The 24,447-nt window shown below is 37.0% G+C and overlaps 3 protein-coding genes across 6 annotated transcripts; 2 read left to right on the top strand and 1 right to left on the bottom strand.

The window, feature by feature from the left end:
* Positions 1 to 217: 217 nt before the first annotated feature.
* naglu (N-acetylglucosaminidase, alpha) lies at positions 218 to 8,023 on the bottom strand. 2 transcript variants are annotated; one of them, XM_016458760.1, is made up of 7 exons: positions 7,504 to 8,023; positions 4,937 to 5,084; positions 4,697 to 4,843; positions 3,972 to 4,057; positions 3,490 to 3,746; positions 2,508 to 3,235; positions 218 to 1,136 (listed from the first exon to the last, which is right to left on the bottom strand). In XM_016458760.1, the coding sequence occupies exons 1-7, from the start codon at positions 7,914 to 7,916 to the stop codon at positions 657 to 659; spliced, it is 2,259 nt and encodes a 752-aa protein (XP_016314246.1). In that variant the 5' UTR covers positions 7,917 to 8,023; the 3' UTR covers positions 218 to 656. The 2 variants fall into 2 exon arrangements, with proteins under 2 accessions (XP_016314246.1, XP_016314247.1); XM_016458761.1 differs by lacking the exon at positions 7,504 to 8,023 and adding an exon at positions 5,219 to 5,297.
* A 689-nt stretch (positions 8,024 to 8,712) lies between these two features.
* On the top strand, positions 8,713 to 13,657 carry pus3 (pseudouridylate synthase 3). Of its 3 annotated transcripts, XM_016458774.1 has the most exons (8): positions 8,713 to 8,791; positions 8,890 to 8,912; positions 9,249 to 9,670; positions 10,690 to 10,961; positions 11,100 to 11,283; positions 12,642 to 12,751; positions 12,924 to 13,102; positions 13,238 to 13,657. In XM_016458774.1, the coding sequence occupies exons 2-8, from the start codon at positions 8,894 to 8,896 to the stop codon at positions 13,507 to 13,509; spliced, it is 1,458 nt and encodes a 485-aa protein (XP_016314260.1). In that variant the 5' UTR covers positions 8,713 to 8,791; positions 8,890 to 8,893; the 3' UTR covers positions 13,510 to 13,657. The 3 variants fall into 3 exon arrangements, with proteins under 3 accessions (XP_016314260.1, XP_016314259.1, XP_016314261.1); XM_016458773.1 differs by lacking the exon at positions 8,713 to 8,791 and having other exon boundaries at positions 8,816 to 8,912; XM_016458775.1 differs by lacking the exon at positions 8,713 to 8,791 and having other exon boundaries at positions 8,816 to 8,912; positions 9,232 to 9,670.
* A 1,681-nt stretch (positions 13,658 to 15,338) lies between these two features.
* Positions 15,339 to 23,750, top strand: LOC107667169 (granulin precursor). The gene is made up of 14 exons (XM_016458768.1): positions 15,339 to 15,448; positions 15,847 to 15,926; positions 17,481 to 17,624; positions 18,825 to 18,947; positions 19,044 to 19,142; positions 19,242 to 19,392; positions 19,751 to 19,786; positions 19,913 to 20,004; positions 20,130 to 20,268; positions 20,427 to 20,524; positions 20,696 to 20,932; positions 21,710 to 21,958; positions 22,107 to 22,343; positions 23,142 to 23,750. The coding sequence occupies exons 2-14, from the start codon at positions 15,924 to 15,926 to the stop codon at positions 23,253 to 23,255; spliced, it is 1,722 nt and encodes a 573-aa protein (XP_016314254.1). The 5' UTR covers positions 15,339 to 15,448; positions 15,847 to 15,923; the 3' UTR covers positions 23,256 to 23,750.
* The last annotated feature ends 697 nt before the right edge of the window (positions 23,751 to 24,447 follow it).

Genomic DNA, 24,447 nt, shown 5'->3' with positions numbered 1-24,447 from the left:
ATATATATATATATATCTATGGTGTAGACAGCATCACTGATTATAATGAGTTCTATAGTATTTTGTCGCGCCGCGCCACTCGCGTCCGGTGTAGACACTGTGTAACATTGGTTTTGCTTTGTTTCACAGAACTAATCGTTGCCTGGGTTGCGTACGTATGTGTGGGGCGGAACTATCAAAATAGGGGCGAGACCCTTTTGGGGTAGGGGCGTGTTTATTTTGGTGATTTCAAATGTTAACATTGGCTACCAGAAATCACTTACCCCACCTTTAATAACAATACTTAAGGCAAGATTTTCCACAAGTGTTTTCCTGCCATTGCTAATGCCTGCTATCGCACCCCTTACTGAGAATGTAAAATGTCCTTACATTTATTGAGCTTGCTAGATCCCATACTTGCATTTATTTACTTGCACAATTTGTTTCAGGCTTCAATACTTAAAACACTTTGCTTTTCACAAAAACACATTCGGATGCAGTAAACCTCAGTATCTGACATATAAACCATTTAGAAGTTTCTACAAGTAGTCTCTCTTGATAGTTTGGCCATTATTTTAAAAGAAAAGTGAGAAAATAAATAAAATGCAAGCTGTTTTTTGACCATTGTCGGCCACCGTATTAAACAACTTATGGTAGATGGATGAAACAAGTTCCCTTCATTTTAGCCTTTTCAGAGCATATGGGTAGTATTTGAGGAAGATCCGATGTGCAATCTCATATGTGTCCCCTAGTGGTTTGGAGGGATATTTCCTCTGGTTGTAGACGAACCCTTTCTCAACCTGGAACACGGCCTGGTTGAAGACGTCTTGTTTGAAGGGTCTTCCTCTGTCCAGACACTCCACTAGTGTATTAACAAACAAGCCCCAGCGCTGTAAATAATAGTCTTCCACTAGACCGCCCCACTCCTTGCTGGCATAGTCCAAGATTTCCCCATCGGGTCCCCAAAGGGTGATCTGATTTCGTGCGTTGATATCATACAGCTGTGCCTCGTGCTCATCCACACCCTGAGACTGAGCCTGCTCAAGCCAGACTCCCAAAAGGAAGTGTTCGTTGCTGGAAAGGAGGTGGTTCAGTTCAGGTAAGAGATCGTAGACAAGCACGCCACCAGCGGTTAGGAGGTCGGGAAGCTTTTGAGTCTGAGAATCATACAAATAAATAAACATTTCAAAGCTGTAATTTTGTAAACAATAAAGGTGCAGTTACATTTACCATTGTTTGATGAATTTTAATGGGCGAAATCCAATCATTGCAATAGAAATCAATGAATTTGGGAATTTTGCATGAGGGCAAAAGATTTCCCCAAGCAGATTTACCCATTCACAATGGGTTCAAGTTGGTAATGAGAATTTGGTGTGTTAACCAACAAAAAGCTGTTTGGTGTGAAAGTGACTTCTTTGGGAGCTGTGCTTTATACATCGCTACACTATTGACAATAGACAATGGACATTTATTTGCCCATAAAATTTCACAAAAATGTCGCTAATGCGAGGGCTTTTGCCTGAAAATTTGGTAATACTGTGTACCGCGGTACCAAATCCAAGACTAGCTGTAGGAACTGGTCTGAGTTCGGTTGCAATGGGACTGTGGTGTGATTGGCATGAATATGAAAGCTACTTGAACTTGGATACAAACAACTGTGAGTATGTAGTGTAATCGTGCATTTAAAGCTGCAATTAAATGGTTCGCAATTAAAAGAGTCTTCATGTGACGCACATAGACACAAGCGTCAATCAATAGAACCAAATTAAAGGAGTAGTTCACTTCCAGAACAAAAATGTACAGATATTGTACTCACCCCCTTGTCATCCAAGATGTTCATGTCTTTCTTTCTTCAGTCGTAAAGAAATTACGTTTTTTGAGCAAAACATTTTAGGATTTCTCTCCATATAATGGACTTCTACGGTGCCCCCGAGTTTGAGCTTCCAAAATGCAGTTTAAATGCAGCTTCAAACGGCTCTAAACGATCCCAGCCGAGGAAGAAGGGTCTTATCTAGCGAAATGATCGGTTATTTAAAAAAATTACAATTTATATACTTTTTAACGTCAAACACTCATCTTGTCTAGCTCTGCGTGAACTCTGTTTTTTTCCGGTTCAAGACAGTTAGGGTATGTTGAAAAACTCCCATCTCATTTTCTCCTCCAACTTCAAAATCGTCCTACATCGCTGCAGAGGTACCGACCCAGTGTTTACAAAGTGAACATACAAAGAAGGTCAAACGCCCTTTACAAAAAAACGGTAAAACAGCGATTTACATTGCATGCGATTTGTTGTGCAGCCCTACATGATATGTATCGTTACCATGCAATAAAATTAGGCTACTCATATTGTGATATTGTGAAAATTTTGGTCTTATCACCCACCCCTACCCTGAATGCAATGCAAGTCGCTTTGGATAAAACCATCTGCCAAAAGCATAAAAATGTAAAAAATAAAATAAAATAAAATAATACTAGGACTGGTTCACTAGTTCATTGACATCAAACATAACAGTTAAGTTTGGGTTTACCTGGAAAGCATTCCGTATTTCCTTGTAGAACTCAGTTGTAAGAAGCTGAAGCGCTTGACGCGTCACGTCCACAAGATCATACCGGAAGGTTTCCAGAGTCGCTAACCCTGGCGCGGCTTCAAACAGAAGCTTCCACGCCTTGTAGAAGTCAGCCGGTTCGTACCAAATGTCCGTTTGCATGTGCAGGGACGGCCGATGTACCAGCGGACTCCGGTTGTGGTTCTTGTATTGCGGAAGAGTGCAGTTGTACACACTATGAAACAAGAGCTGCCAGGCCGCCGTCAGGTTCTCATCCATACTACCATAGCGTCGCAAGGCGTACAGCGACACCCACTTGGAAAGGTTGATGGGTTCTTTGCGCCAGGCCAGTTCGCTCATAAGTTCGTAAATGACTGGATTCTGTTCGATGCCTTCGGGGGTCAAACCCAATCCCACTAGGGTTGAATTCGGAAAGTGGATGGCATCGAAGGGGCCGGAATTTATGCTCTCCACCGTTCCAAACAGACCACTGTTCCCTCCAAAGTTGTGCAGCATGCACCAGATAAATGGCTGGCCATAGAAGGAGTTTGTGGAAGAGTAGACAGGCATGGATTCAGCAAAGATATCCAGGACAATCATGCGCCCCAGGGGGACGCCATGTAACAGGGCCTTGACCTGGTCTGGTTTCCAGAACGAAGGGTCACTGATAAATAACCAGCCTTGCATCAGCCAAATTGCTTGAGGGTCCACTGCCAGAGAGAGAGTAAAGGGAGAGAATAAGAGACCACAACTCATCTGTGTGAGCAGTTGTGAGGGCGCCATGCTTCATCCCATCACGGGGTTGGGAACCCCAACTGTGCCCCAGAAAATAAGCGGGTCAATTGTGGGTTTTAAAACTAGAGCAAATGCAAACCCAAAGAAACATGAGCAACTTCCACATCTAGGACAATATCACAAGTTATTTCCAGCACCAACTAAAAAGGAGTAACAATGTCATAGTTACCTGAAGTCATAGTATTAAAAACAGCACGGCTGATAGACGCCAGGTAAGCGGGGTCCGAAGAGGCTGGGGCCATTTCATTAAAAGTGTCTGTGTTGTAAATGTGGTCTGTTCCGAACTCCTTAATGACCTGGGTCAAAAAGAGTGCTCCTATTCGCTGGAAGAGTGGGTCGCGTGGGTCAAGCACATAGGCGCAGGAGTAGGTACAGTTAAAATGGCTCCAGGGGTTCAGCTTGGTCACATTTGCTTGGGGGAACAACCTAAAAGGCATTGCTAAATGTGATTATTCCGGTCTTCACTCTCAAATAAATAATACAAATAGAATTTATGTGTTCTTTGCAAATTTTTATTGCACTGGCCATTTAAATACCTTTACATTTAAAAGCCATAAGAATGTACTTGATAACCAACACCACTTTCATGATTTCAAGATTAAAATCTACAGCTATGTTAAATGGAAGAAAGACACATTTGAGGAATATTACCTGGTAATACCTTCAGGTATGATTCCTGAAAAAGCAGGCAATACAGGTATCATCCCAAAAGATCTCATGCGGTCCAGGATTTTAAACTGGAGGAATAAATGGCACAATTTTTTAAATAATTTTTAATAAGAAAATGTTCATGCATGACTATATACAACTAGATTTGTATATGTTCTGGTAATAGCATTTCTGCTTTCATAATGCTAGGGTATTGTAGGTGGTTGGAACTTGTTACTATGCAGTTGTTAAGTTGTTCTGAGCAGTTTTTAGCACCTTGAATCATACAAAAATATAGGATTGTGTGATTACTATGCCAAAGTCTCTGTGATGTTCTCTAGACGTGGCTCAGATATTTTAGATTCTGATCTATAATATTCTGACCTTTTCATCTCTCCCTTAATGAAGGGCTATGGAAAAATTTTTTTTGCCGGTTTTATCACTTGCCAGGTGAAATTCCTCTATTATAACTTTAGGCTAGGAAGTTTTAATCATAGTCCAGTTATGACCCATTTTTAGATATACATTCAGTAATATGATAAAAAAAGTTTGTTATATAGAACAAATTTATGTGATGTATGTTCAAGATTGTTCCTAAAAATAAAATGCTAAAAATATATGTAATAAAAAATGGAAAAATATCCTAACTCTGACCACTTAGAAAAATAATACATTTCTGCAATGAATTTCTTTCAGGAATTTGATCTTATCAAAAGACTGTTCAGTACCTGCAGGTAGAGCTGTTTGACATGCCAAGACTGAGGAAGTGGTCCTCCCCACTGAAACAGATTTCCCATGCGGTTCCACGCTAGGAAAGCTGGACCTGTGAAGAAGTGATCCAGCTCGGTCTGGTTCAGACCGAGAGACAGATAAACCTACAGTACATCAGGAAAAGAAAACAAATATAAAACACAACATACACTTGAAAATATTCATTTATAAGTCATTTTTGAAAGAAATCCTCTCACCTCCTGCCATAGCACCTCCTGTCCAGTGAACGCCAGAGGAAGATTTATGCCATTCAGTGCCATCCAATCAATCTCCCTTTGCCATCTGGGCCAATCCCACCACACGGAGGAGTAACTCTGGGTACACACGTTCTGATAGTACCTGAACCTAGAGTCACACAAACACTAAATGAAATGAATTTGCTGCAGTAGGTCCTCCACACATTAACCGCCACATCTCCAACTTGTGACATACTTGGCAATAAATACTATTTTCTGTTTTGGAGCTGTAATGAACATGACCTCATTCATAACGTCATGTTCACAATGTGTGGAATTCACTGTCCACCGGCGTCTCTGTCAGTGACATAGTACAGGCCAGCTCATGCAGAACTAATAAGACAAACACGCAACAAGACAACAACAACAAAAAAAACGTCTGGCTACAACAAAACATCCACATTAACATTGGTGAATATCAGCAATGCTGCTTTTTTCATTGTCTTGCAAATCACACACAACACACTCTCATGATTGGAGCGACACAAGAACATGTAGAAAAAACAAAAACTACGGCTCACAGAATGACGAGTTGCCTGCAGAAACATACAAATTACCAAATGAAAGGAAAAGACACAGATAATCTTATCTAAAGTGTGCATTGGTCATGTTAAAATGCTGATTATAGTTGCTCACATCTGAACAAAATACATAAAAATAGTCCAACTTAATCACACTGAGAAAACTAGTGATACTAGTTTCTAGTATTTTGTCTGATATCTGCGCTAAGAGACATTAAATGCCAGTCCGTTTGAAAATATTTTACGTAATACACAGTATATCAGTTGTGGTTGGCCAATATCAATTTTTCAATAACTGATCATTTCTCAAATTAAATGAAAACATTTGATAAAATATTTCAGGTGGAAATATTTTATACAAAATTCACAAAAGAAAGAAAGAACATACATACATACATTTTTATGTATGTGACAAAGCTGTCTGTAGAATTAGAACTGGCATAAAGAGGAATATGTTAATCATATAATAATATCTAAACTGGCAAATATAACTAATATCCCACTGATATATATATATATCACTAATATATATTTTGTTTTAGTCCAATTATGGAAGGTAGCAAGAAAAGTGTAGAAAAGTGAACAACGTAAAAAGGCTAGTTTAACAGCTGGAAATAATATATAAAATATATTTATTTATTTATTTACGGAGGGTCAGAGAGCTCTCGGATTTCATAAAAAATATCTTAAAGGGGTCATATGATGCGATTTCAAGTTTTCCTTTCTCTTTGGAGTGTTACAAGCTGATTGTGCATAGATAAGATCCCTGAAGTTGCAAAGACTAAAGTCTCAAAACCAAAGAGATATTCTTTATCAAAGTTAAGACTCTGCCACGCCCCCCTAAAACGGCTCGTTCTAACACGCCCCCACATATCTACCTCACTATGTGGAAATATTTGCATAATGCCGCCCAAATGTGCACGCAAAGAAAGAAGGCGTGGTTTCAGTAACCGCAGTTAGTGTTGAAGCAGCCATGTCAGGGAGACGCTGTGTGTTTCTAGGCGAAAGCAAAAGCACTTTATTTGGCCTTCCGAAAGTAGATGCATTTAGGAATCTTTAAGATTACTTACAACAGAACAGCAATGCATTTTATGGACGACCGTTTCGTGAACCTAGGAGAGGAGGTAATTCTGACTTTGCTATGACAGTCTGGCGCTTCTGAATCAGCTACTGTTTTGTTATTAGTTTAAGTATTTGCTATTGACTGTTCAAATGCGGAGTTTTGCGCATCGTGTGTGTGTGTGCGCGAGCGAGCGAGAGAGAGAGAGATAGAGAGCGCACATATTCTGTTACACCAAATACACAAAATAATGATCTTTAAAAAAGCATCATATGACCCCTTTAATTTGTGTTCTGAAGATGAAGGAAGGTCTTTGGGGTTTTTAACAACATGAGGGTGAGTAATGGGTGAACTATCCCTTTAATTCTATTTTAATTTTGCAAAAATTATGAGAATATTACTTCTGAATGTTCTCTGAACATTGTGAAACAAGTTGTAGCATTTAAAAAATGTTAGATGAACGTTCAAATAAAGCGTTCAGGAAAAAAAATCAAATAAATAGTGTTTTTGTGCTAACATTTTGAGAACATTACAGACCATTTAACTCTGAACAAACGTTCTATTAATGTGGCTGGAAGAACATTTGTTCATAACTTTGAAAGCGCCTTTCCAGAGCGTTCTCCAAAGTTCTGAGAACGTTCCATGTGACCTGAAATCACCTCTGTTGTGACATCATTTTGCACTGCGATATCATGAGGTTGTGACATTCTTCTGACAATCTATAATGTAATTTACCTATGGGTTAGTGACAAATAACATTTAAAATATACAAAAAGCTCAACAAAAATATTTTTATGTTTTAAAACTTTCAAATATTCATATGGAACTTACAAGAATTATAAATCTATAGGTTTTACTTACGATTTATTGACTCTAATCACTGAAAATATCAAACAGTATCAATGAATAAAAAGTGTTTTGTTGAATTAAATTGTTAAGCTATTTACCTGTGAGGGGTGTTGATGCGCAGGACGCCGGTGAGGGTAGGCAGAGGTCGGGGGATATTTAACTGATCTCCAGACCAGGACACATGACAGTTGCAGAAGTATTTGAGATAGTTGTATATACCGGTGGCCACCGCGACCCCCGTGCTGCCCACCGCCAGGATCTTGTTGTTCTTCGCGGATCGCAGCTCACACACGTCTAGAGTGTCATTAGACAGAGTCCTGTTGACTGACACGATGAAATCCCGAGATCTGTTTCCCAGCAGTCTCCGGAGCAGATCCACCACAGCTCTGGACTGAGTTTTATCGCTGGCTTTCGCTCTCAGATGCGCGAGAGTCTGAAAGTCGCTGCAGACCGACTGCAACAATGTAACAAATAAAAGCGCGAGCAGCGCGCTGCGGATACAGTGTATCATTTTGACTTATGTGACGTCAGCGGCGTCGGTGCTGCAGATGTAGAGTTAAAAATTTAAACTTTTCTACTATTGATTTTCTTTCGCGTGAGCAGGAAGCAATGTGTGTCAATAGAAAAGCAGGCGACCAATCACGAGACAGTCTGAAGGGCCTTTGAGGAGCTTTAGCCAATTAGAACTCGAGATTGAAATAAAAGGGGGAAACTCGGTTGTATTCATCACATGATCCCATTCTATTCGATGTGTGATCTCTATAGTGACATAAACAACTGCTATCTGCAGTTTTATGAGGCTGTTTAGCAGCATAAACATAAACGCACTGTTTTTCAGGAAGAAAATTGAGGAAATAGAAAACTGTCATCAAAGAGAGGACTATTATTACACTTTCCAGTTCAAGCGGGTTGTATAATGCATTTATTATTACAATAAATCAAACATCTTTACAGAAAGTAGTAAGAAAGTTTACCCACTCTGATTGGCACATATTAAAAATAAATGCAAAATATAATACATTATAAAAAATAAAATCTTAATGATAAATTATTATTATTATTATTATATATAATAACATTTAAATTGTTATTTAATAAACGGTGAAATCAACTACAGCAAAATGACAATAATTAAATTTTACATTAACATTCATGCATTACCATTTATGCATTTTATTTTATTTTTATTATTCTATTTTGTTTTGATTGTTTGTTTATTTTAAATAATGGAGAAGATAAGGAAATCATATCACATTCAGTGGAATAAATCAGTGCTTCAAGTCTTTGTAAATGTGTCAGGACTTTTATTTTGAAGGGTGGCCTTACGGAAGCCAAATACATTGTGCTGCGTTTAAAAGTTACTGTTCAGAATTGATCATTTCGCAGTTTAATGCAAGGACTTTTATTTTGAAGGGTGGCCTTACGGAAGCCAAATACATTGTGCTGCGTTTAAAAGTTACTGTTCAGAATTGATAATTTCGCAGTTTAATGCAGCTTTGGGAAGGATGTGAGTATAGTTAAATGAAAATATGTTTGTAGTTTTATAAACTATATTTTATGAAATGATTAAGAAGCCCAGAGAGTTGATAGGAAGCAAACACGTGGAGATTTGCTCATTAAACACCTCTAGTCTACAGGAGAACCACATACATGTACCTTATTACACAATGTCATTACTCACTGAAGATACCTGAAGCCCACTGTGAATTATTGCACAAATCTCTGTTTATTGTTAATGTGTGCAAGAACTGCATTCATATACATACACACGTGTGTGGTGATAATGCAAAGCTGTTATATGGCCCTCTCTGTTATTTGTTTCACAGATCTGTGTTTGTTATAGCCATGTCAGAAGAAGTTCTGCTGGCTCGTGTGAAGGCTTTGGAAGAGGAGGTGGAGAGACTGAAAGCTCAGCTGAAAGTGGAGAGAGATGGAGCTAAGAGAGAGGAGAGGACTGAAACATCAGCCAGTCTCCAGACAGAGAGCTTAAAACATCAGGAAGGTGAGGAGAACAGATCCAAACAGAAGAAACGAGGAGCAGAGAGGGCCTTTGACTTCTCCGTCCATCCTCGCAGACATGTGGCACTGCGGCTGGCATATCTCGGCTGGCAATATCAGGGCTTCGCTGTCCAGGAAAACACAGACAACACCGTTGAAGCCCGGCTTTTTGAGGCACTGCTGAAGACTAAACTGATCCAGGACAGACAGACCTCCAACTATCACCGCTGCGGCCGCACAGATAAAGGAGTCAGTGCTTTCTCTCAGGTACTGTCATCGGCATTTACTGAATTTTGTGAGTTTTGACATTGATCATGTTTTCCTATTTGTGACCCTGGAGCACAAAAGCAGTCTTAAGTCGCTGGGGTATATTTGCAGCAATAGCCAAAAATACATTGTATGGGTCAAAATTAGTGATTTTTCTTTTATGCCAAAAATCATTAGGATATTAAGTAAAGATCATGTTTCATGAAGATATTTTGTAAATTTCCAACCGTAAATATATCAAAACTTCATTTTTGATTAGTAATATGCATTGCTAAGGACTTCATTTTGGACAACTTTAAATGCGGTTTTCTCAATATTTTGATTTTTTTGCACCCTCAGATTCCAGATTTTCAAATAGTTGTATCTCGGCCAAATATTGTCCCATCCTAACAAACCATGCATCAATGGAAAGCTTATTTATTCAGCTTTCAGATGATGTATAAATCTCAATTTTGAAAAATTGACGCGTAAGACTGGTTTTGTGGTCCAGGGTCACATTTGCAAGTGTTCCCACAATAATGGAAAATAAAAATGTAAACAATACTATTTTATACATCAATATAATTTATTTTTGCATCTGAGAACTAATATTTAGAACCAATTTTCAATAATTACATTTTGACACAACAATCATTAAACTAACAATTTAAAGTAGAACAAGAGTTATGAATATTTTAATTAAAAATATATATATATTTAATAATTAATAGTAATAATTATTTATGCTATTATATTTATGCTTTTTTGTGATCTGAATAGTCATACATTTGTTTTCATACTTTGTAAAGTCATGGATTCTTTATATTCACAACTATATAAACAGATTTGTAGTTATTTGACACAATAATAAATAATCATTAGATTATAACTAAAAGTATAACATGAATTGTGAATATGTTACTACTACTACTACTATGGCATGACGTTTGTGCTGTTTTTTTGTGATCTGAATAGTCATACATTTATTTTCATATTTCTTAAAGTCATGTATTCCTGATATTTACCCTCTTCTCCACCAGGTCATATCCATTGATGTGCGCTCAACACAGTATGGAGGAGGTTTAGGTGTGACTGTCCCAGCTGGAGTGGAGGTCAAAGGCAAGGCGTCTGCAGAAGAATTACCCTACGTGAAGATGCTAAATAGAGTCCTGCCACAGGACATTAGGATCCTGCAGTGGGCTCCTGTAGAAACCGGCTTCAGTGCACGCTTCGACTGCCAGTCCAGAACATACAGATACTACTTCCCTCGTGGAGACTTAGACGTGGATCTCATGGCAGAGGCTGCTAAACGGTCAGTAGATCACAACATCAACACATACTGTACTGTCTGCTTAAAGAATAATATACAGTCAATCAAAAAGTATCTGAACATTTCATTATAAAAGTGGACAACAATTGAGTGGATAATTATGTTCCTCTGGGGATGCAGGTATGAGGGAACACATGATTTCAGGAACATCTGTAAGATGGATGTAGGTAATGGAGTCTTGCGGTTCCAAAGGACCATCTTGTCTGCCTCCATCCAGCCAGCCCAGCTTAACCCCACCTGCCCTAATGACCCACACCAACTCTATGTCTTCCAGGTCAAAGGTCTTGCTTTCCTCTATCACCAGGTAAGGAGCTCATCTCAAACTGGAGGCCTTCAGAGGGCTTCAATAAATTATATAAAATTAGACAAAACAAGCTTTAGAATCAGCTAAAACAACTAAAAATCAAGATATTTCTTATATTATGTTTTTTCCTTTGAAGAACTAGAAATTCCACTGTCTTGGGTTCTAGACCTGAAAACAGTGTTTAAGTATTTAAACTGGACGTATCATTGAGATACTATTATAGTTTTTATTAATAGTTTGAATAAGTTATTTTTTATATTTTCCATTTTCAGAGGTTTTATATTAATATTTAATGTTTGTGTTTTTGTCATTTTGTCTTATTAGGTTTTGTGGTAACAAAAAAGGTTTCATTTGTTAATATTAGATAATGCATTAGCTAACATCAATGAGTGACATTTTTACAGCATTTATTAATCTTTGTTAATGTTAGTAAAAATGAAATTGTTGGTTCATGTTAGTTCACAGTGCATTAACTAATGTTATTAAATACAGTTCTGAATTTTAATAATGTATTAGTAGATATTGAAACTAATATGATCTAAATTTAATAAATGCTGTAGAAGTATTTTTCATTGTTAGTTCATGTTATCTAATGTAGTTAACTAATGTTAATAAATAAAACCTACCAGTTTTGTTTTTTAATAAGTTAAGCCTTGCAGTGTTTACCTTTAAAAAAATATATATATTTCTTTATAGTTTTTATTCATTTGTATTTCAGTTTTCAGTTATTTTAGTACATTAACCAAAACTAAATAAAAATGAGAAATATTTGCTTGGCAACTAGCCAATATATGACAAGTATTATTTCAGTTTACATTAAATTTAACAGAAATGTTTTCTCTTGATTTTAGTTATAGTTAACTATAATAACATTGCCTGGAAAAGTCAAGTAAATTAATAAAATATTAATAATTAATAATAATTTAATAATAATAATTTATTATTAATAATAATAATAATAATTATTATTATTAATAAAATCTTAACACCTGAAGAGCATTCAGCTCCTAAAACTATTTAATAAATTGAATTATTTTGATTCTAATAGTTATTTTTTAACAGAAAGTAGGCGTGACCGTAGATTAAAATACATTTTCAAATATTGTTGGGTGCAGTCAAAACAGTTTATATTTTTAAATCGTTTGAAATGATGTCTTCAATATGTAGTAGTCAATAACTTTTTAGAAACTGTCTCGGCAAGTTAAAGATCTTTGTTTTTGGTACTATTTTACTGTTGATTTTTGCTCTGTTAGATTTTTTGAAGTCATCAAGGTGTCCTTGCCATTTAAAAAAAAAAGTGTTTAGCAGTAGTAGCTAGTATTGCATTCTAAACATAACCACTAACTTTGCTCTTCCAGGTTCGCTGCATGATGGCTTTGCTGCTACTCATTGGACAGAAACTCGAAGCTCCAGAAATCATTGATCAGCTGCTGGATGTGGAGAAAAACCCAAGGAAACCTCAATACAGGTGAGACTTATTTGAGTATTTCCTTAGCTAATCCTGGATTCCACGTGAAGCTGCTTAGTGCTCAGTTTAGACTTGATCTTTCACTTCAGATCTTTGAACTTCAGATCTATAGGAACTTTCATTTTCTTGACTAAATGAGTAAATGTTAATCATAGCTGTCTATGTTTTATAGTATGGCGGTGGATTACCCTTTGGTTTTGTATGACTGCCACTTCGAGGGTGTGAATTGGAGGAATGAAACGGAGGAGGAGAACCACGTCCTGAACTCTCTGCACCAACACTGGGTTCAGAACGCAGTGAAAACCCAAGTTCTGCTCGGCATGATCCAAGGCCTTCAGAAAACCACCACAGGTGTGTGTTCATACTGAAACTACTACTCAAAAATGATTTATTAATTGTCTGGAATGCTAACACACTGCCTGATGTTTATCTAAAAAGTGGCATGTAAAAACCACTGTAAAACAGTTTTTGTTTCTGTTTTCTTAGAGATGACATCTCTGCAGTGCTGGCTCATGGAGGGCTCCAGGCAGAGGAAGTACCAGCCTCTTCTGGACCGGCCGCGCTGCGAGAGTTTGGAGTCCAGGATCCAGCACTTCGTGAAGCGAGGGAGACTGGAGCAAGAAGAAGGAGAGGACAGGGAGGAGACGACCGTTTTCAGGGGGAAAAGATCAAAACATTCCCATCTGACAACAACAAACCAAATCCAGGAGCAAAACCATGGAGCAAAAACCCAAGATTGCCCTTTACAAAACCTGTAAACGTACTGTTATGAACTTTTACGTTTTCTGCTTTGACTTTTAATTTGTGTACAAAAAGTTTTTTTTTTACTTTGTTCTCATAGCAGCGCAATTACCTATATTCTGTTGTGCCGAAGAAATACTTTTATTAAAGGATTGCTCTGTGTAATTTGAAATTATCATTATCAATTTTGAAAGAATCAAAACACACCAAAAATGTTATCTTCTATTATCCATTACAAGACAAAGAATTCATCATTTTTACACTTGATCTGCAGGCTATGGCGCTTAATACATAAATACAGTTTGTTTATGTTGTTTTTGGCATGTCTTACATTTACATTTACCTTGCTGTGATAATTGGAACCATGAATTCTGCTGTTTACCAAAAAATCCTGAAGGAGAATGTCCGGCCATCTGTTCGTGACCTCAAGCTGAAGCGAACTTGGGTTCTGCAGCAGGACAATGATCCAAAACACACCAGAAGTCCACCTCTGAATGGCTGAAGAAAAGCAAAATGAAGACTTTGGAGTGGCCTAGTCAAAGTCCTGACCTGAAGCCTATTGAGACGCTGTGGCATGACCTTAAAAAGGCGGTTCATGCTGGAAAACCCTCCAATGTGGATCTCGTTCAAATTCACTTCAGGCCTGTTTTCTGACATTCTCTATTCATTCAACCAATTAGCACTTCATGCATCTGCCTACTCTCCCTTGGCTTTTGTGGAAGTCTCAGATTGAAAGCTTCTCTGAGGAAAATAAGGAATTAACTGAAATTTCTTTCAATATCCTGATGTCCTCCAGCTGAAAAGAAATCTCTAACATCAGACCGCAATGTTAAGTTTGATTGAAGTATGAATACAAATTTTATCGATAGTGTGCTGAGTGGCTTTTCAACAAGTTATAAAATTGGAAAAATTATTCACTCTATATCATCTTCATATAGCACTGCATACATTATATCAGTCAAACGTTTAAAAGCACTTTACTGAATTTACTGGGGTTTTGTGTGTGTGTGATCCTTTTGATCTAAAGACTAGAAACCAGTTTCAAGCATTTAAGCTTAAGATTAAACTTAAATTTAATTCATTTTGTAGATAAATTGTGCCATATGAATTTCTTTATAAAACTAAAACTGAAAAGATGAAAAGAATGAGCTGAACTGGATAATGAAGTCAACAAGAGCTTCAGCTTACATGTAAATTCCTTCAGTACTGTCTAAAAAGCAATTGTGGATTAATTTCACTGTATATATTATACACACACACACACACACACACACACAGAAAAACAAGTAGATAGAATAGAAAAATATAAAAATTTTTTTTTTTTTTTTATGAATTAACTTGTCTTGACCGGTTTTGTGAGATTCACCCATATAAGCGCAATATTTACTGAATAATGTTAGTTTTCAGTGGTTCGCTTTCTGAACCAGCCAACATCAGACGTCCTGGGTTTATTAAAATGAATAGAAAAGTTAAACCTACAAATGGTATGGCTCCAAACCATTTTTTAAATAAACGATTTTAAACTGTACTGCAGTGCTGTGTATACATGTAAAAACAAAAATCAGGTTAGAGCATAATATTGATATTATTATTATTATTATTAATTTGATCATCTTCTAATGTTTCATTAGTTATATATTCAGGTTAGAAATATTATATTTTACGTTTTAATCAATTATTTTTTTGTACTTCATATTTATTGTTTTCATAACTATTTGTCATTGTAGATTAAATGAACATCTCTGTTGGTGTTCAAGTTAATATGCCTAATAATAATAAAAAAAAAAAAAAAGGCAGACAAACAAGCCTGACTCATGGAGTGTCACATGACACGCTCAGGTCACGTGATAAAATGACAGACAAATGAAGTCAAACTCAGCAGAGCTCAGCAGCGTTATATCCACTCCACCGGATACAGTTTTACTCTGATATCTTCACTGGTCTCGTGAAAATACGGTAAGTTCTTTCTCTTTATACTAATGTCATCCTGATTTTTAATAAAACAGGTCTTTGTTTAGGGTTTCGCTCACACGCTTCCGTCGGAAACAATGAGAAACGTTACATGAGAACATCATCAGATTAACATGAAGCGGTTTCAATCATCGATGAAAACAGACTTCCTGCCTTTCAAAGACAGGCTTTAAAATATATTAACTGTTTACTTAACACAAAACGAAGCTTTGTAAGATTACACGACATTTGTGGCTATACACTTGTCAGTTTTCATAAATTAAAAATACATATGATCAATTAGTGTTGCCTTTTTTTTTTTTGATGATCGATGCCACAAAGTGATTTATTAAGTGCTTATTCAATGTGATTTGTTTGAGCTTTTTTAATGTTTTGTGTTACAGCGCAAGAAAGTCTTTCATGGGTTTGCATCTGAAAATTTAAAGCGGGTTAGTTTTGTGGATCAACAATCACACACAGAATGGTGAGTAGTTTGCTAATTATTTCTTATATTGTTATACAAGCCTGCACTGAAAACAACAGATGAAATCAAACAGTGCTTTTACCAAGCTGACACCGTTCTTCAGTAAGTCAAAAGTCTGCTGAAGCAATTGTTCATCAACCAGGCTTGACCTCAATGTGTCATGAGATTGTCAGCGATATTTATTGTTGTATTGCTCAATAAATCGACACATTGGGTAATGTGTGTCTTTGAAGAAACTCTTGTTCAAACTAAGACACTCAGACGTGGGGAATGTTTTAAAGGGGTCATATGATGCGATTTCAATTTTTCCTTTCTCTTTGGAGTGTTACAAGCTCTTGGTGCATAAAGAAGATCTGTAAAGTTGCAAAGACTAAAGTCTCAAATCCAAAGAGATATTCTTTATAAAAGTTCAGAGTCAGCCACACCTACCTAAAACGGCTCGTTCTAACACGCCCCCACATGTCTACATCACTATGTGGGAAGATTTGCATAACGCCGCCCAAATGTTCACACAAAGAAAGAAGGCGTAACTTTTAGTCTCACTGTAGTTTTGTTGACGCTGCAGCCATGTCGTGAAGACGCTGTGTGCTTCGTTGTGAAAGCGAAACTACTTTGTTTGGTCTTCCAAAAGAGGACGATATCCGCTTCGTCATGCCTAGAGCTGATCTGTGCTGGTCGCTGAGGGAATACATCAACTTTCACCATGGCGAAGCGGAATCCAGCCCGGGGTCCGTCACATGTGGTTGCCGCTCATTCGTCGGATCCGCCGGGCGTCCCGTTCTCGACCTCGCCGCCTCAGCTCACTCTAGCCCGGCCACAGCTCACTCTATCCCGGCCTCAGCTCACGCTAAGCCGGGGCTTCCCCTCACGCTAGGCCGCTGTGTTTTTCGTTGTGAAAGCGAAACTACTTTGTTTGGTCTTCCAAAAGAGGACACGACTACAAATCAGTGGTTAAGTTGTATTTACAACACTGTTCCAGAACAGTTTAACCCAAATATCCAGATGTGTGCAGCGCATTTTATGGAGGACTGTTTACTGATCCTGGGAGAGTAACGTTAGACTAAAATGCCGGCAGTTCTGACTCACGTAAGTACGTTTTCATTTAAAGGATTTGCCACTGATGATTCAAACGCGAGTTTTGGGCAGTAGAGTAGCACTTGTTGTTTGTCATTTCTTTGATCACAAATGCAGACATGGTTTTATGTTTCGGCGGCGCGATGCAATGCAAACCGCATAAACACATTTCATTACACCAAATACACAAAATAATGTTCTTTTTAGCAGCATCATAGGACCCCTTTAAAATAAATGCATTGGAAATTCAGTTTTCACTCAATTCTACCAGACATTCCTCAATGATCTTCATGTATCATAACTTTAACAGATTTATATTATATATTTAAACTTGTTTGCAAGCCGTTGTAGCTAATCAGCCTTGAACTTCTGAAGTTCTGTGCTACTATGCAGGTGTATCTTTTGATAAAGATAATGAAAACTGTCACATAAACACCGAATCAAATGGTGTTCAGTTCACACCCATTTCTTGTTTTTCAGGTGCGTGCGGGTGTCGTAGTGTTATTATGTGTGTGTCTGAATGTGTGTGGCGCTCTGATTTGTCCTGATGGAGGGATGTGTGAAGATGGAAACACCTGCTGTCAAACACCATCAGGAGGATACGGCTGCTGCCCGCTACCCAACGTAAGAGAGTTTACTCAAGGCTATACAATATACAATAAAAACAATAATATTGTGAATTATTTTTACAATTAAAAATATTTTTTTTCTTTAATGTGTTTTAAGATGTAATTTATTGCTGTGATCAAAGCTGAATTTTCAGCATCATTACTCCAGTCTTCAGTGTCACATGATCCTTCAGAAATCATTCTAATATGCTGATTTGCTGCTCAAGCAACATTTCTGATTATTATCAGTGTTAAAAACTGTTGTGCTGCTTCATATTTTTGTGGAAACATGATACTTTTTTTTCAGAATTTATTAATGAATAGACGGTTAAACTACAACAACACCTTTTATTAGATATTTTTTGTAACATTATAAATGTCTTTACTGTCACTTTTGATCAATTATGGCATCCTTGCTAAATAAGTACTTTAAAAAAAAAAAAAAAAAAATCCTCCTGACCCCAAACTTTTTAACCGTGTAAATTCACTAATAGAATATGAATTTCTTTGAACTCTTTTAGTGTTTAAGAGATTAATGTTAATGTTTTACTTTGTTCCTGTACCTTTTTAATGTGTGCTTTATTAAAGGGTAGTTCTGCCAAATAGTTCAGCCATGTATGACTGACTTTCCTTCTTAACACAAAAGTTACGTAAAAACATCTCTTTTTGTTTTGCGTAGATAGAATTTTTGGGATTTATTTTCCCTGTGTGAAGCGTGAACTGTTCTGTTAAAGAAATAGTTAACCCAAATATGTAAATTTGCTGAAAATTTACTCCTCTTCAGGCCATCCAAGATGTAGATGAGTTTGTTTCTTTATGGGAACCGATTTGGAGAAATTTAGCATTACGTCACTTGCTCACCAATGGATCCTCTGCAGTGAATGGGTGCCGTCAGAATAAGAGTCCAAACAGCTGGTAAAAACATCACAATAATCCACACCACTCCAGTCCATCAATTTACATCTTGTGAAAAGCTGCGTGTTTGTGAGAAACAAATCCATCACTGAGACATTTTTAACTTTAAAATGTTGCTTCTGGCTAAAATACGTAATGCTGCATTTCTCCAAATCTGTTCCCACGAAGAACCAAACTCATCTACATCTTGGTTGGCTTGAGGTTGAGTAAATTTTCATTTTTGGGTGAACTATTCCTTTAAGCACAGTAAAAAATGTGCTCGTTCATATCAAATGACTCTTGCTTGTATGTGTGTTTGCAGGCAGAGTGCTGCTCCGATCACTTGCATTGCTGTTATCAGGGCACTCTGTGCGACTTGGTACACTCCAAGTGTGTGAACAAGACACACATTTTAGACTGGGTGGAAAAAGTCGCCACAAAGCAGGTAACACGCATACCTGCACAGCTACAAATCCAGATAAGCCTTGAGTAAATATTCAGCATTGAAATAAAACTTTCTCTTTTTGTTTGTGATTTTTAGCAAGCAGTAATTTGTCCAGATCAGGAGTCTGAGTGTCCCGATGACACCACCTGCTGCCAGATGCCTGATGGGAGCTGGGGCTGCTGTCCTATGAAAGATGTATATCACCTGTTTGAGCAGATTTCTGTTCTGGAATGTTGTTACATGTACATAGTAGTGTTTACACTTGTCTTTCTTTCTCTGTGTGTGTGTGTTTAGGCCGTGTGCTGTGAAGATAAGCGACACTGCTGTCCTCAGGGAACTAAATGTGACCTCGAGCATTCAAGGTGTGTGTCGGCAACATACAGACCATCCCCACTGTGGAGGAAGTTTGCTGCCCGTCGCAGGAAACCATCAGAGAGGAAAGCAGGTATGACAGTTTTACATTTGCATTGATCTGCATTATGCTTTATATTGCATATTGTCTGCCATGTGGTAATATGGGAACTTTTAAAACTTTGTGGATGGTAAGGTTTTGTAGTGTTTTTGAAAAAAGTCTCTCTTGCTCACCAAGGCTGCATCTATTTGAAACCGTAAAAACAGTAATATTGTGAAATATTTTTGCAATTTAAAAGAACTGTTTTCTATTTGAATATATTTAAAAATGTAATTTATTTCTTAGATACAAGGCTGAATTTTCAGCATCATTACTCCAGTCTTCAGTGTCACATGATCCTTCAGAAATCATTCTAATATGCTGATTTGCTGTTGTATTTATGTAATTGCAGTTGCTCCACCTAAAGACTCCAGTCATATTAGAGATGGTAAGTTTTGATCCATGAGCCCTACTTTATGTATTATTTATTTCTATTCATTATTCATCAAGTGTCTTTGTTAAAACTGACACCTGAGGATTCTGTGTGTGTGTGTGTGTGTGTTTATGTGGGCAGTGATCTGTCCAGATGAGATTTCCACATGTCCGGATGATACAACGTGCTGTGAACTAGATACCGGAAGTTACGGATGCTGCCCAATGCCAAAGGTGCTTCATACATGTATATTTAATAATTTTTCTGTAGGTTTGTATTTTATGGTTACCCTGTGGTTTGCATGTATTTCACTCACTGTGAGACTGAATTAACAAACATAAATGTGTTTTTACTGTAGGCTGTGTGTTGTTCTGATCATGTGCACTGCTGCCCAGAGGCCACGACTTGTGACCTTGTCCATAGTATGTGTGTGTCAGCCAATGGCGTCATGGTAAAAATGGCCACTAAGATCCCAGCCACTTCCCTGAAACCTAAAGGTAAACATCCATTTATTTTATCTTTGTGCAATTAAAGTGCCCACCATTCTGTATCATGGCATCCATCATCTGTGTGTGTTGAAATTTAAAGTTTTGCCCTCTTGTTTCTATATAGAATATGCATCAGTCCCTCTTTTTATTGCTCTTTCTGTCTGCAGAAAAAGTAGTTCCCTGTAATGAGACAGTAGCGTGTGCTAGCGGTACCACCTGCTGTAAAACACAAGAAGGCACCTGGGCTTGCTGCCCTTTACCAAAGGTATTTGAGCTGTCAGATTTATTTTAAAACAGCTTCGGGTTGATTGTGGCCCAGTATCATTTATGCATGAGAAAACCCAGCCCCAAACAAAAGTTTGTGAGATCAAATCTTCAATTTTTATTGGAGGAAAATACAAAATAGTGTTTGGAGTAATGTTGTCCTCATCTCTAGGCGGTGTGTTGTGAGGACCATATCCACTGCTGTCCAGAGGACACGGTGTGTGACCTCACAGCGAGCACCTGTGATGACCCTGCTGACCTTTCAGTGTCTGTACCCTGGGTGGCAAAGGTGCCCACCTTTCCAATAGCTTCATCCAATCAGAAATGTGATGAGACATCTTCGTGCCCTGATGGTTCCACCTGCTGCAGACTCTCATCTGGAAAATGGGGCTGCTGCCCTCTGCCACAAGTAAATACTTTTTCTTTGTCTCATTTTAACATAAACATGCTTATTGGTAAAATTGTAATTTAAAATGTGTATATACTGCATATGTATTATTTATTTTAAATAAATGCATATTTTATATTTATTATTTTTCATTTATTTTGAACAACCTGCTGTAATCTAACCTCAGGCTCATGGGCCTGCTGTCCTATGCCACAGGTACAAACACATTTAGCAATAAGGGGTTAAACCTACAGCAATATAACAAGAGCATGCTTGCACTTTTAATGGCATAAAGTGCATAAATGTGACCCTGGACCACAAAAGCAGTCTTAAGTTGCTGGGGTATATTTGTAGCAATAGCCAAAAATACATTGTATGGGTCAAAATTAATGCCAAAAATCATTAGGATATTAAGTAAAGATCATGTTCCATGAAGATTTTTTGTAAATTTCCTACTGTAAATATATTAAAACTTAATTTTTGATTAGTAATATGCATTGCTAAGGACTTAATTTGGACAATTTTAAAGGCAATTTTCTCAATATTTTTATTTTTTTGCACCCTCAGATTCCAGATTTTCAAATAGTTGTATCTCGGCCAAATATTGTCCTATCCTTTTTTTGCATTTTAATCCGATAACTGCTGAATAAAACATGTAACATAATGTAGCATATTGCCATTTGAAACCCTTTTTTGTTGCCTATTGATTATTGTTTTACATACAAAACAATACTAGGCAGTATATTGTGCTCCATTATGAATGTAATTCTCACACTCGATCATATCCTCTCTTTGAAGGCGGTGTGTTGTAAGGATGGAGATCACTGCTGTCCTAACGGCTACACATGCAATGAGAAGAAAACGTCCTGCTCTAAAGCCTACCATGAGGTCCCCTGGTTCACAAAACAAGAGGCCAGGGTCCTGAAGGGGTCCGAGGTGCTGTTTGGAGATGAAGATGTGAAGTGCGACTCGACGACTAGCTGTGCATCTGGTTCTACCTGTTGTAAATTACCCACAGGGCAGTGGGGCTGTTGCCCTCTTGTCAAGGTGAGTCTTTTTTTTGTTATGCAGTTATGTGTGTTTTTGAGTATTTTTGCTCTGAATGCTCTTGTGGATGTTCTTCTGTCTGACTCTGAATTTGGTTTGAGTAGCTCGGGGTATGTTTTCATGTGTTTTGCATGTTTTCTCTCTGCAGGCGGTGTGTTGTGAGGATCACGAGCACTGCTGTCCACAGGGCTACACCTGCGACCTCGAGTTTGGAACCTGTGTAAAAGCGTCCAGTTTGCACAGTGTTCTTCTGACACAATTACAGACACACACTGACACACGTTCAGAAGAGGAGGTGCTGTGTGACGCGTCCACACGCTGCTCAAAGACACAGAGCTGCTGTAGACTATCAGACTCCTCATGGGCCTGCTGCCCATATAAAGAGGTAACAAAAATCAGAGCTGCCACGTATAATATTTGGTTGATGATAAAAATCATTGAATTTTTATTTTTTTTCCCCTCTCTCTGATGTCTGATATTATTAGTGGTGCCTGCTAAAGGAGGCATTACTATCACTGTGTTTGTTTCTTTGTTTTTACTGAAATAAATATTTATTTATTATTTTTATTTTAATTTATTATTTCTTTTTAGTTAACTATTTTTATTTATTGTTTACCAAAATTAATATTTGTTTCTTTATTATTTTAGATTTGTTTTTAGTTTATTTTTTATTTATCGTTTACTGAAATAACATTTGTTTACTATTTATGTTTATTTATGTCCATATTTATCTTTTTGATTTGTTTAAAGAAATGTTTTTGTTTACATTTCATTGTTTGTTTTTATATTTGTTTTTATTTAGTTGTCTTTCATTCATTGTGTTTACTGAAATTGTTTATTTTTCATTGTTTTTATTTACATGTTTTTTTATTTGTATTCCTTGAATTAATAATTTTTATTGTTTGCAAAAATGTACATTTATTTATTTTTTATTTTGCTTACCATAATTTTAATGTTTATTGAATTTTACATTTGTTTTTGTTTACTAAAACTTTGAACAAATCACCTATTTGTTATTTTTATTTACTTTAATTGTTCGCTGAATTTTACATTATCTATTTATTTATTATTGTGTTTACAGAATGTTGCATACAATTATAAAGTTAAATCATTACTATTGATAGCAGTCTTCACTAAAACATGCAAACACTGAACCGATTGTTGCTCTCTCTTTTTTTCGTAGGCAGTCTGCTGTAAAGACATGAAGCACTGTTGCCCTGTGGGATACAGATGTGACCCAGAAGTCCAAGGCTGCACTAAAGCCTCCACATCCATGCGGTGGGAAAATGCTCTTTAAATGAAGAACCACAGACTGACACTGAACCACATGCCCATAACACAGATACACACACACACACACACACTCGAGCGCTCCGACTTGCTACATGTTGCATAAAGCGTTGTTTTTAAGATGCCCTCTTCAGACAAGGGACTATACATCTAGCTTTTTTTAATGTCTAGTATTTTTCTGGAATAAAAATGTGCTGAACCTTATATTTAGGCAGGATACACTGAGAGACTTTAGAACTGATGATTGTGTGATTTTTAGCAGAAATGTAATTTGCCCAAAACATCAAAGTGATAATCAGAGGCTAAATGACACATTATAATATCATAAATGTTATTAGGATGTGGATTTGATGTTTTGAATTACATTACCATGAAAATAATGACACACACAAACCGTGAGAAAAGCTACTGAGATTCAAAACTGAATGTATCACCAGTGAACTAAACCTACCACTGAACCACAAAAGAAACTTGTGAACTTTTATTTCATTTAGTTTTTTCATACTCTAAACCTGATTGGGAAAATGAATTAATGGATGACGTCAACCTTTTAACCTTATAATTTACTTCGAGGCTGTTGCATGTAGGGTTAATTCAGCTTTGTTTGCTTTTTCCATTGCTTTTTTAAAATTTGATTATTGAATTGTTCAAAGGTGTCTGTGTGTATTCTTAAAAATCTTTCGAATGACTGAAAGCGTTCATATTCAAGTGTCATTCTCAAAATTTGCTACAGGTGCTTTTGTGTTTGGTCTATTTTTCTCATTTTAATATTTACTGAAGGGTGAAACGAATCTAGTTGATTACCTGTGACAGAATGAGAGTTGATTTATTCTTTTTTTCCCCCCTGTTTTTTGTTGAAGTGGATTTGTTTTTGGTTAAATGTCAAAAAAACACTGAAATTAAACACTTTTTAAATAAATGGCATGTTGACTCATTCATGTCTCATCAGATTGTTTTGATAAACTCTGTCTGGTTTCCATGGTGCAGATCCATCTCTGCAATGCCATTGACTTTTTACAACTATTGGAGGAAGAATACCTGTTAAGTCTATTAAATGGTAAACACAGAATAAAAATGAGAAAAAATCCTAAAAGATGGAAAAGTTTGGTCTGTCTTTGTTTTTAAGAAATCATGTAAATGCATTGACCAATCAGAGAGGCTGACAGATATTCCAGATGGCTGCTGCTTGATGGAGTCAT

This window comes from Sinocyclocheilus anshuiensis, unplaced genomic scaffold, assembly GCF_001515605.1.
Source record: "Sinocyclocheilus anshuiensis isolate Anshui unplaced genomic scaffold, SAMN03320099.WGS_v1.1 scaffold415, whole genome shotgun sequence".
Classification (NCBI taxonomy): domain Eukaryota; kingdom Metazoa; phylum Chordata; class Actinopteri; order Cypriniformes; family Cyprinidae; genus Sinocyclocheilus; species Sinocyclocheilus anshuiensis.
This window is presented reverse-complemented; position numbering and strand designations above follow the sequence as displayed.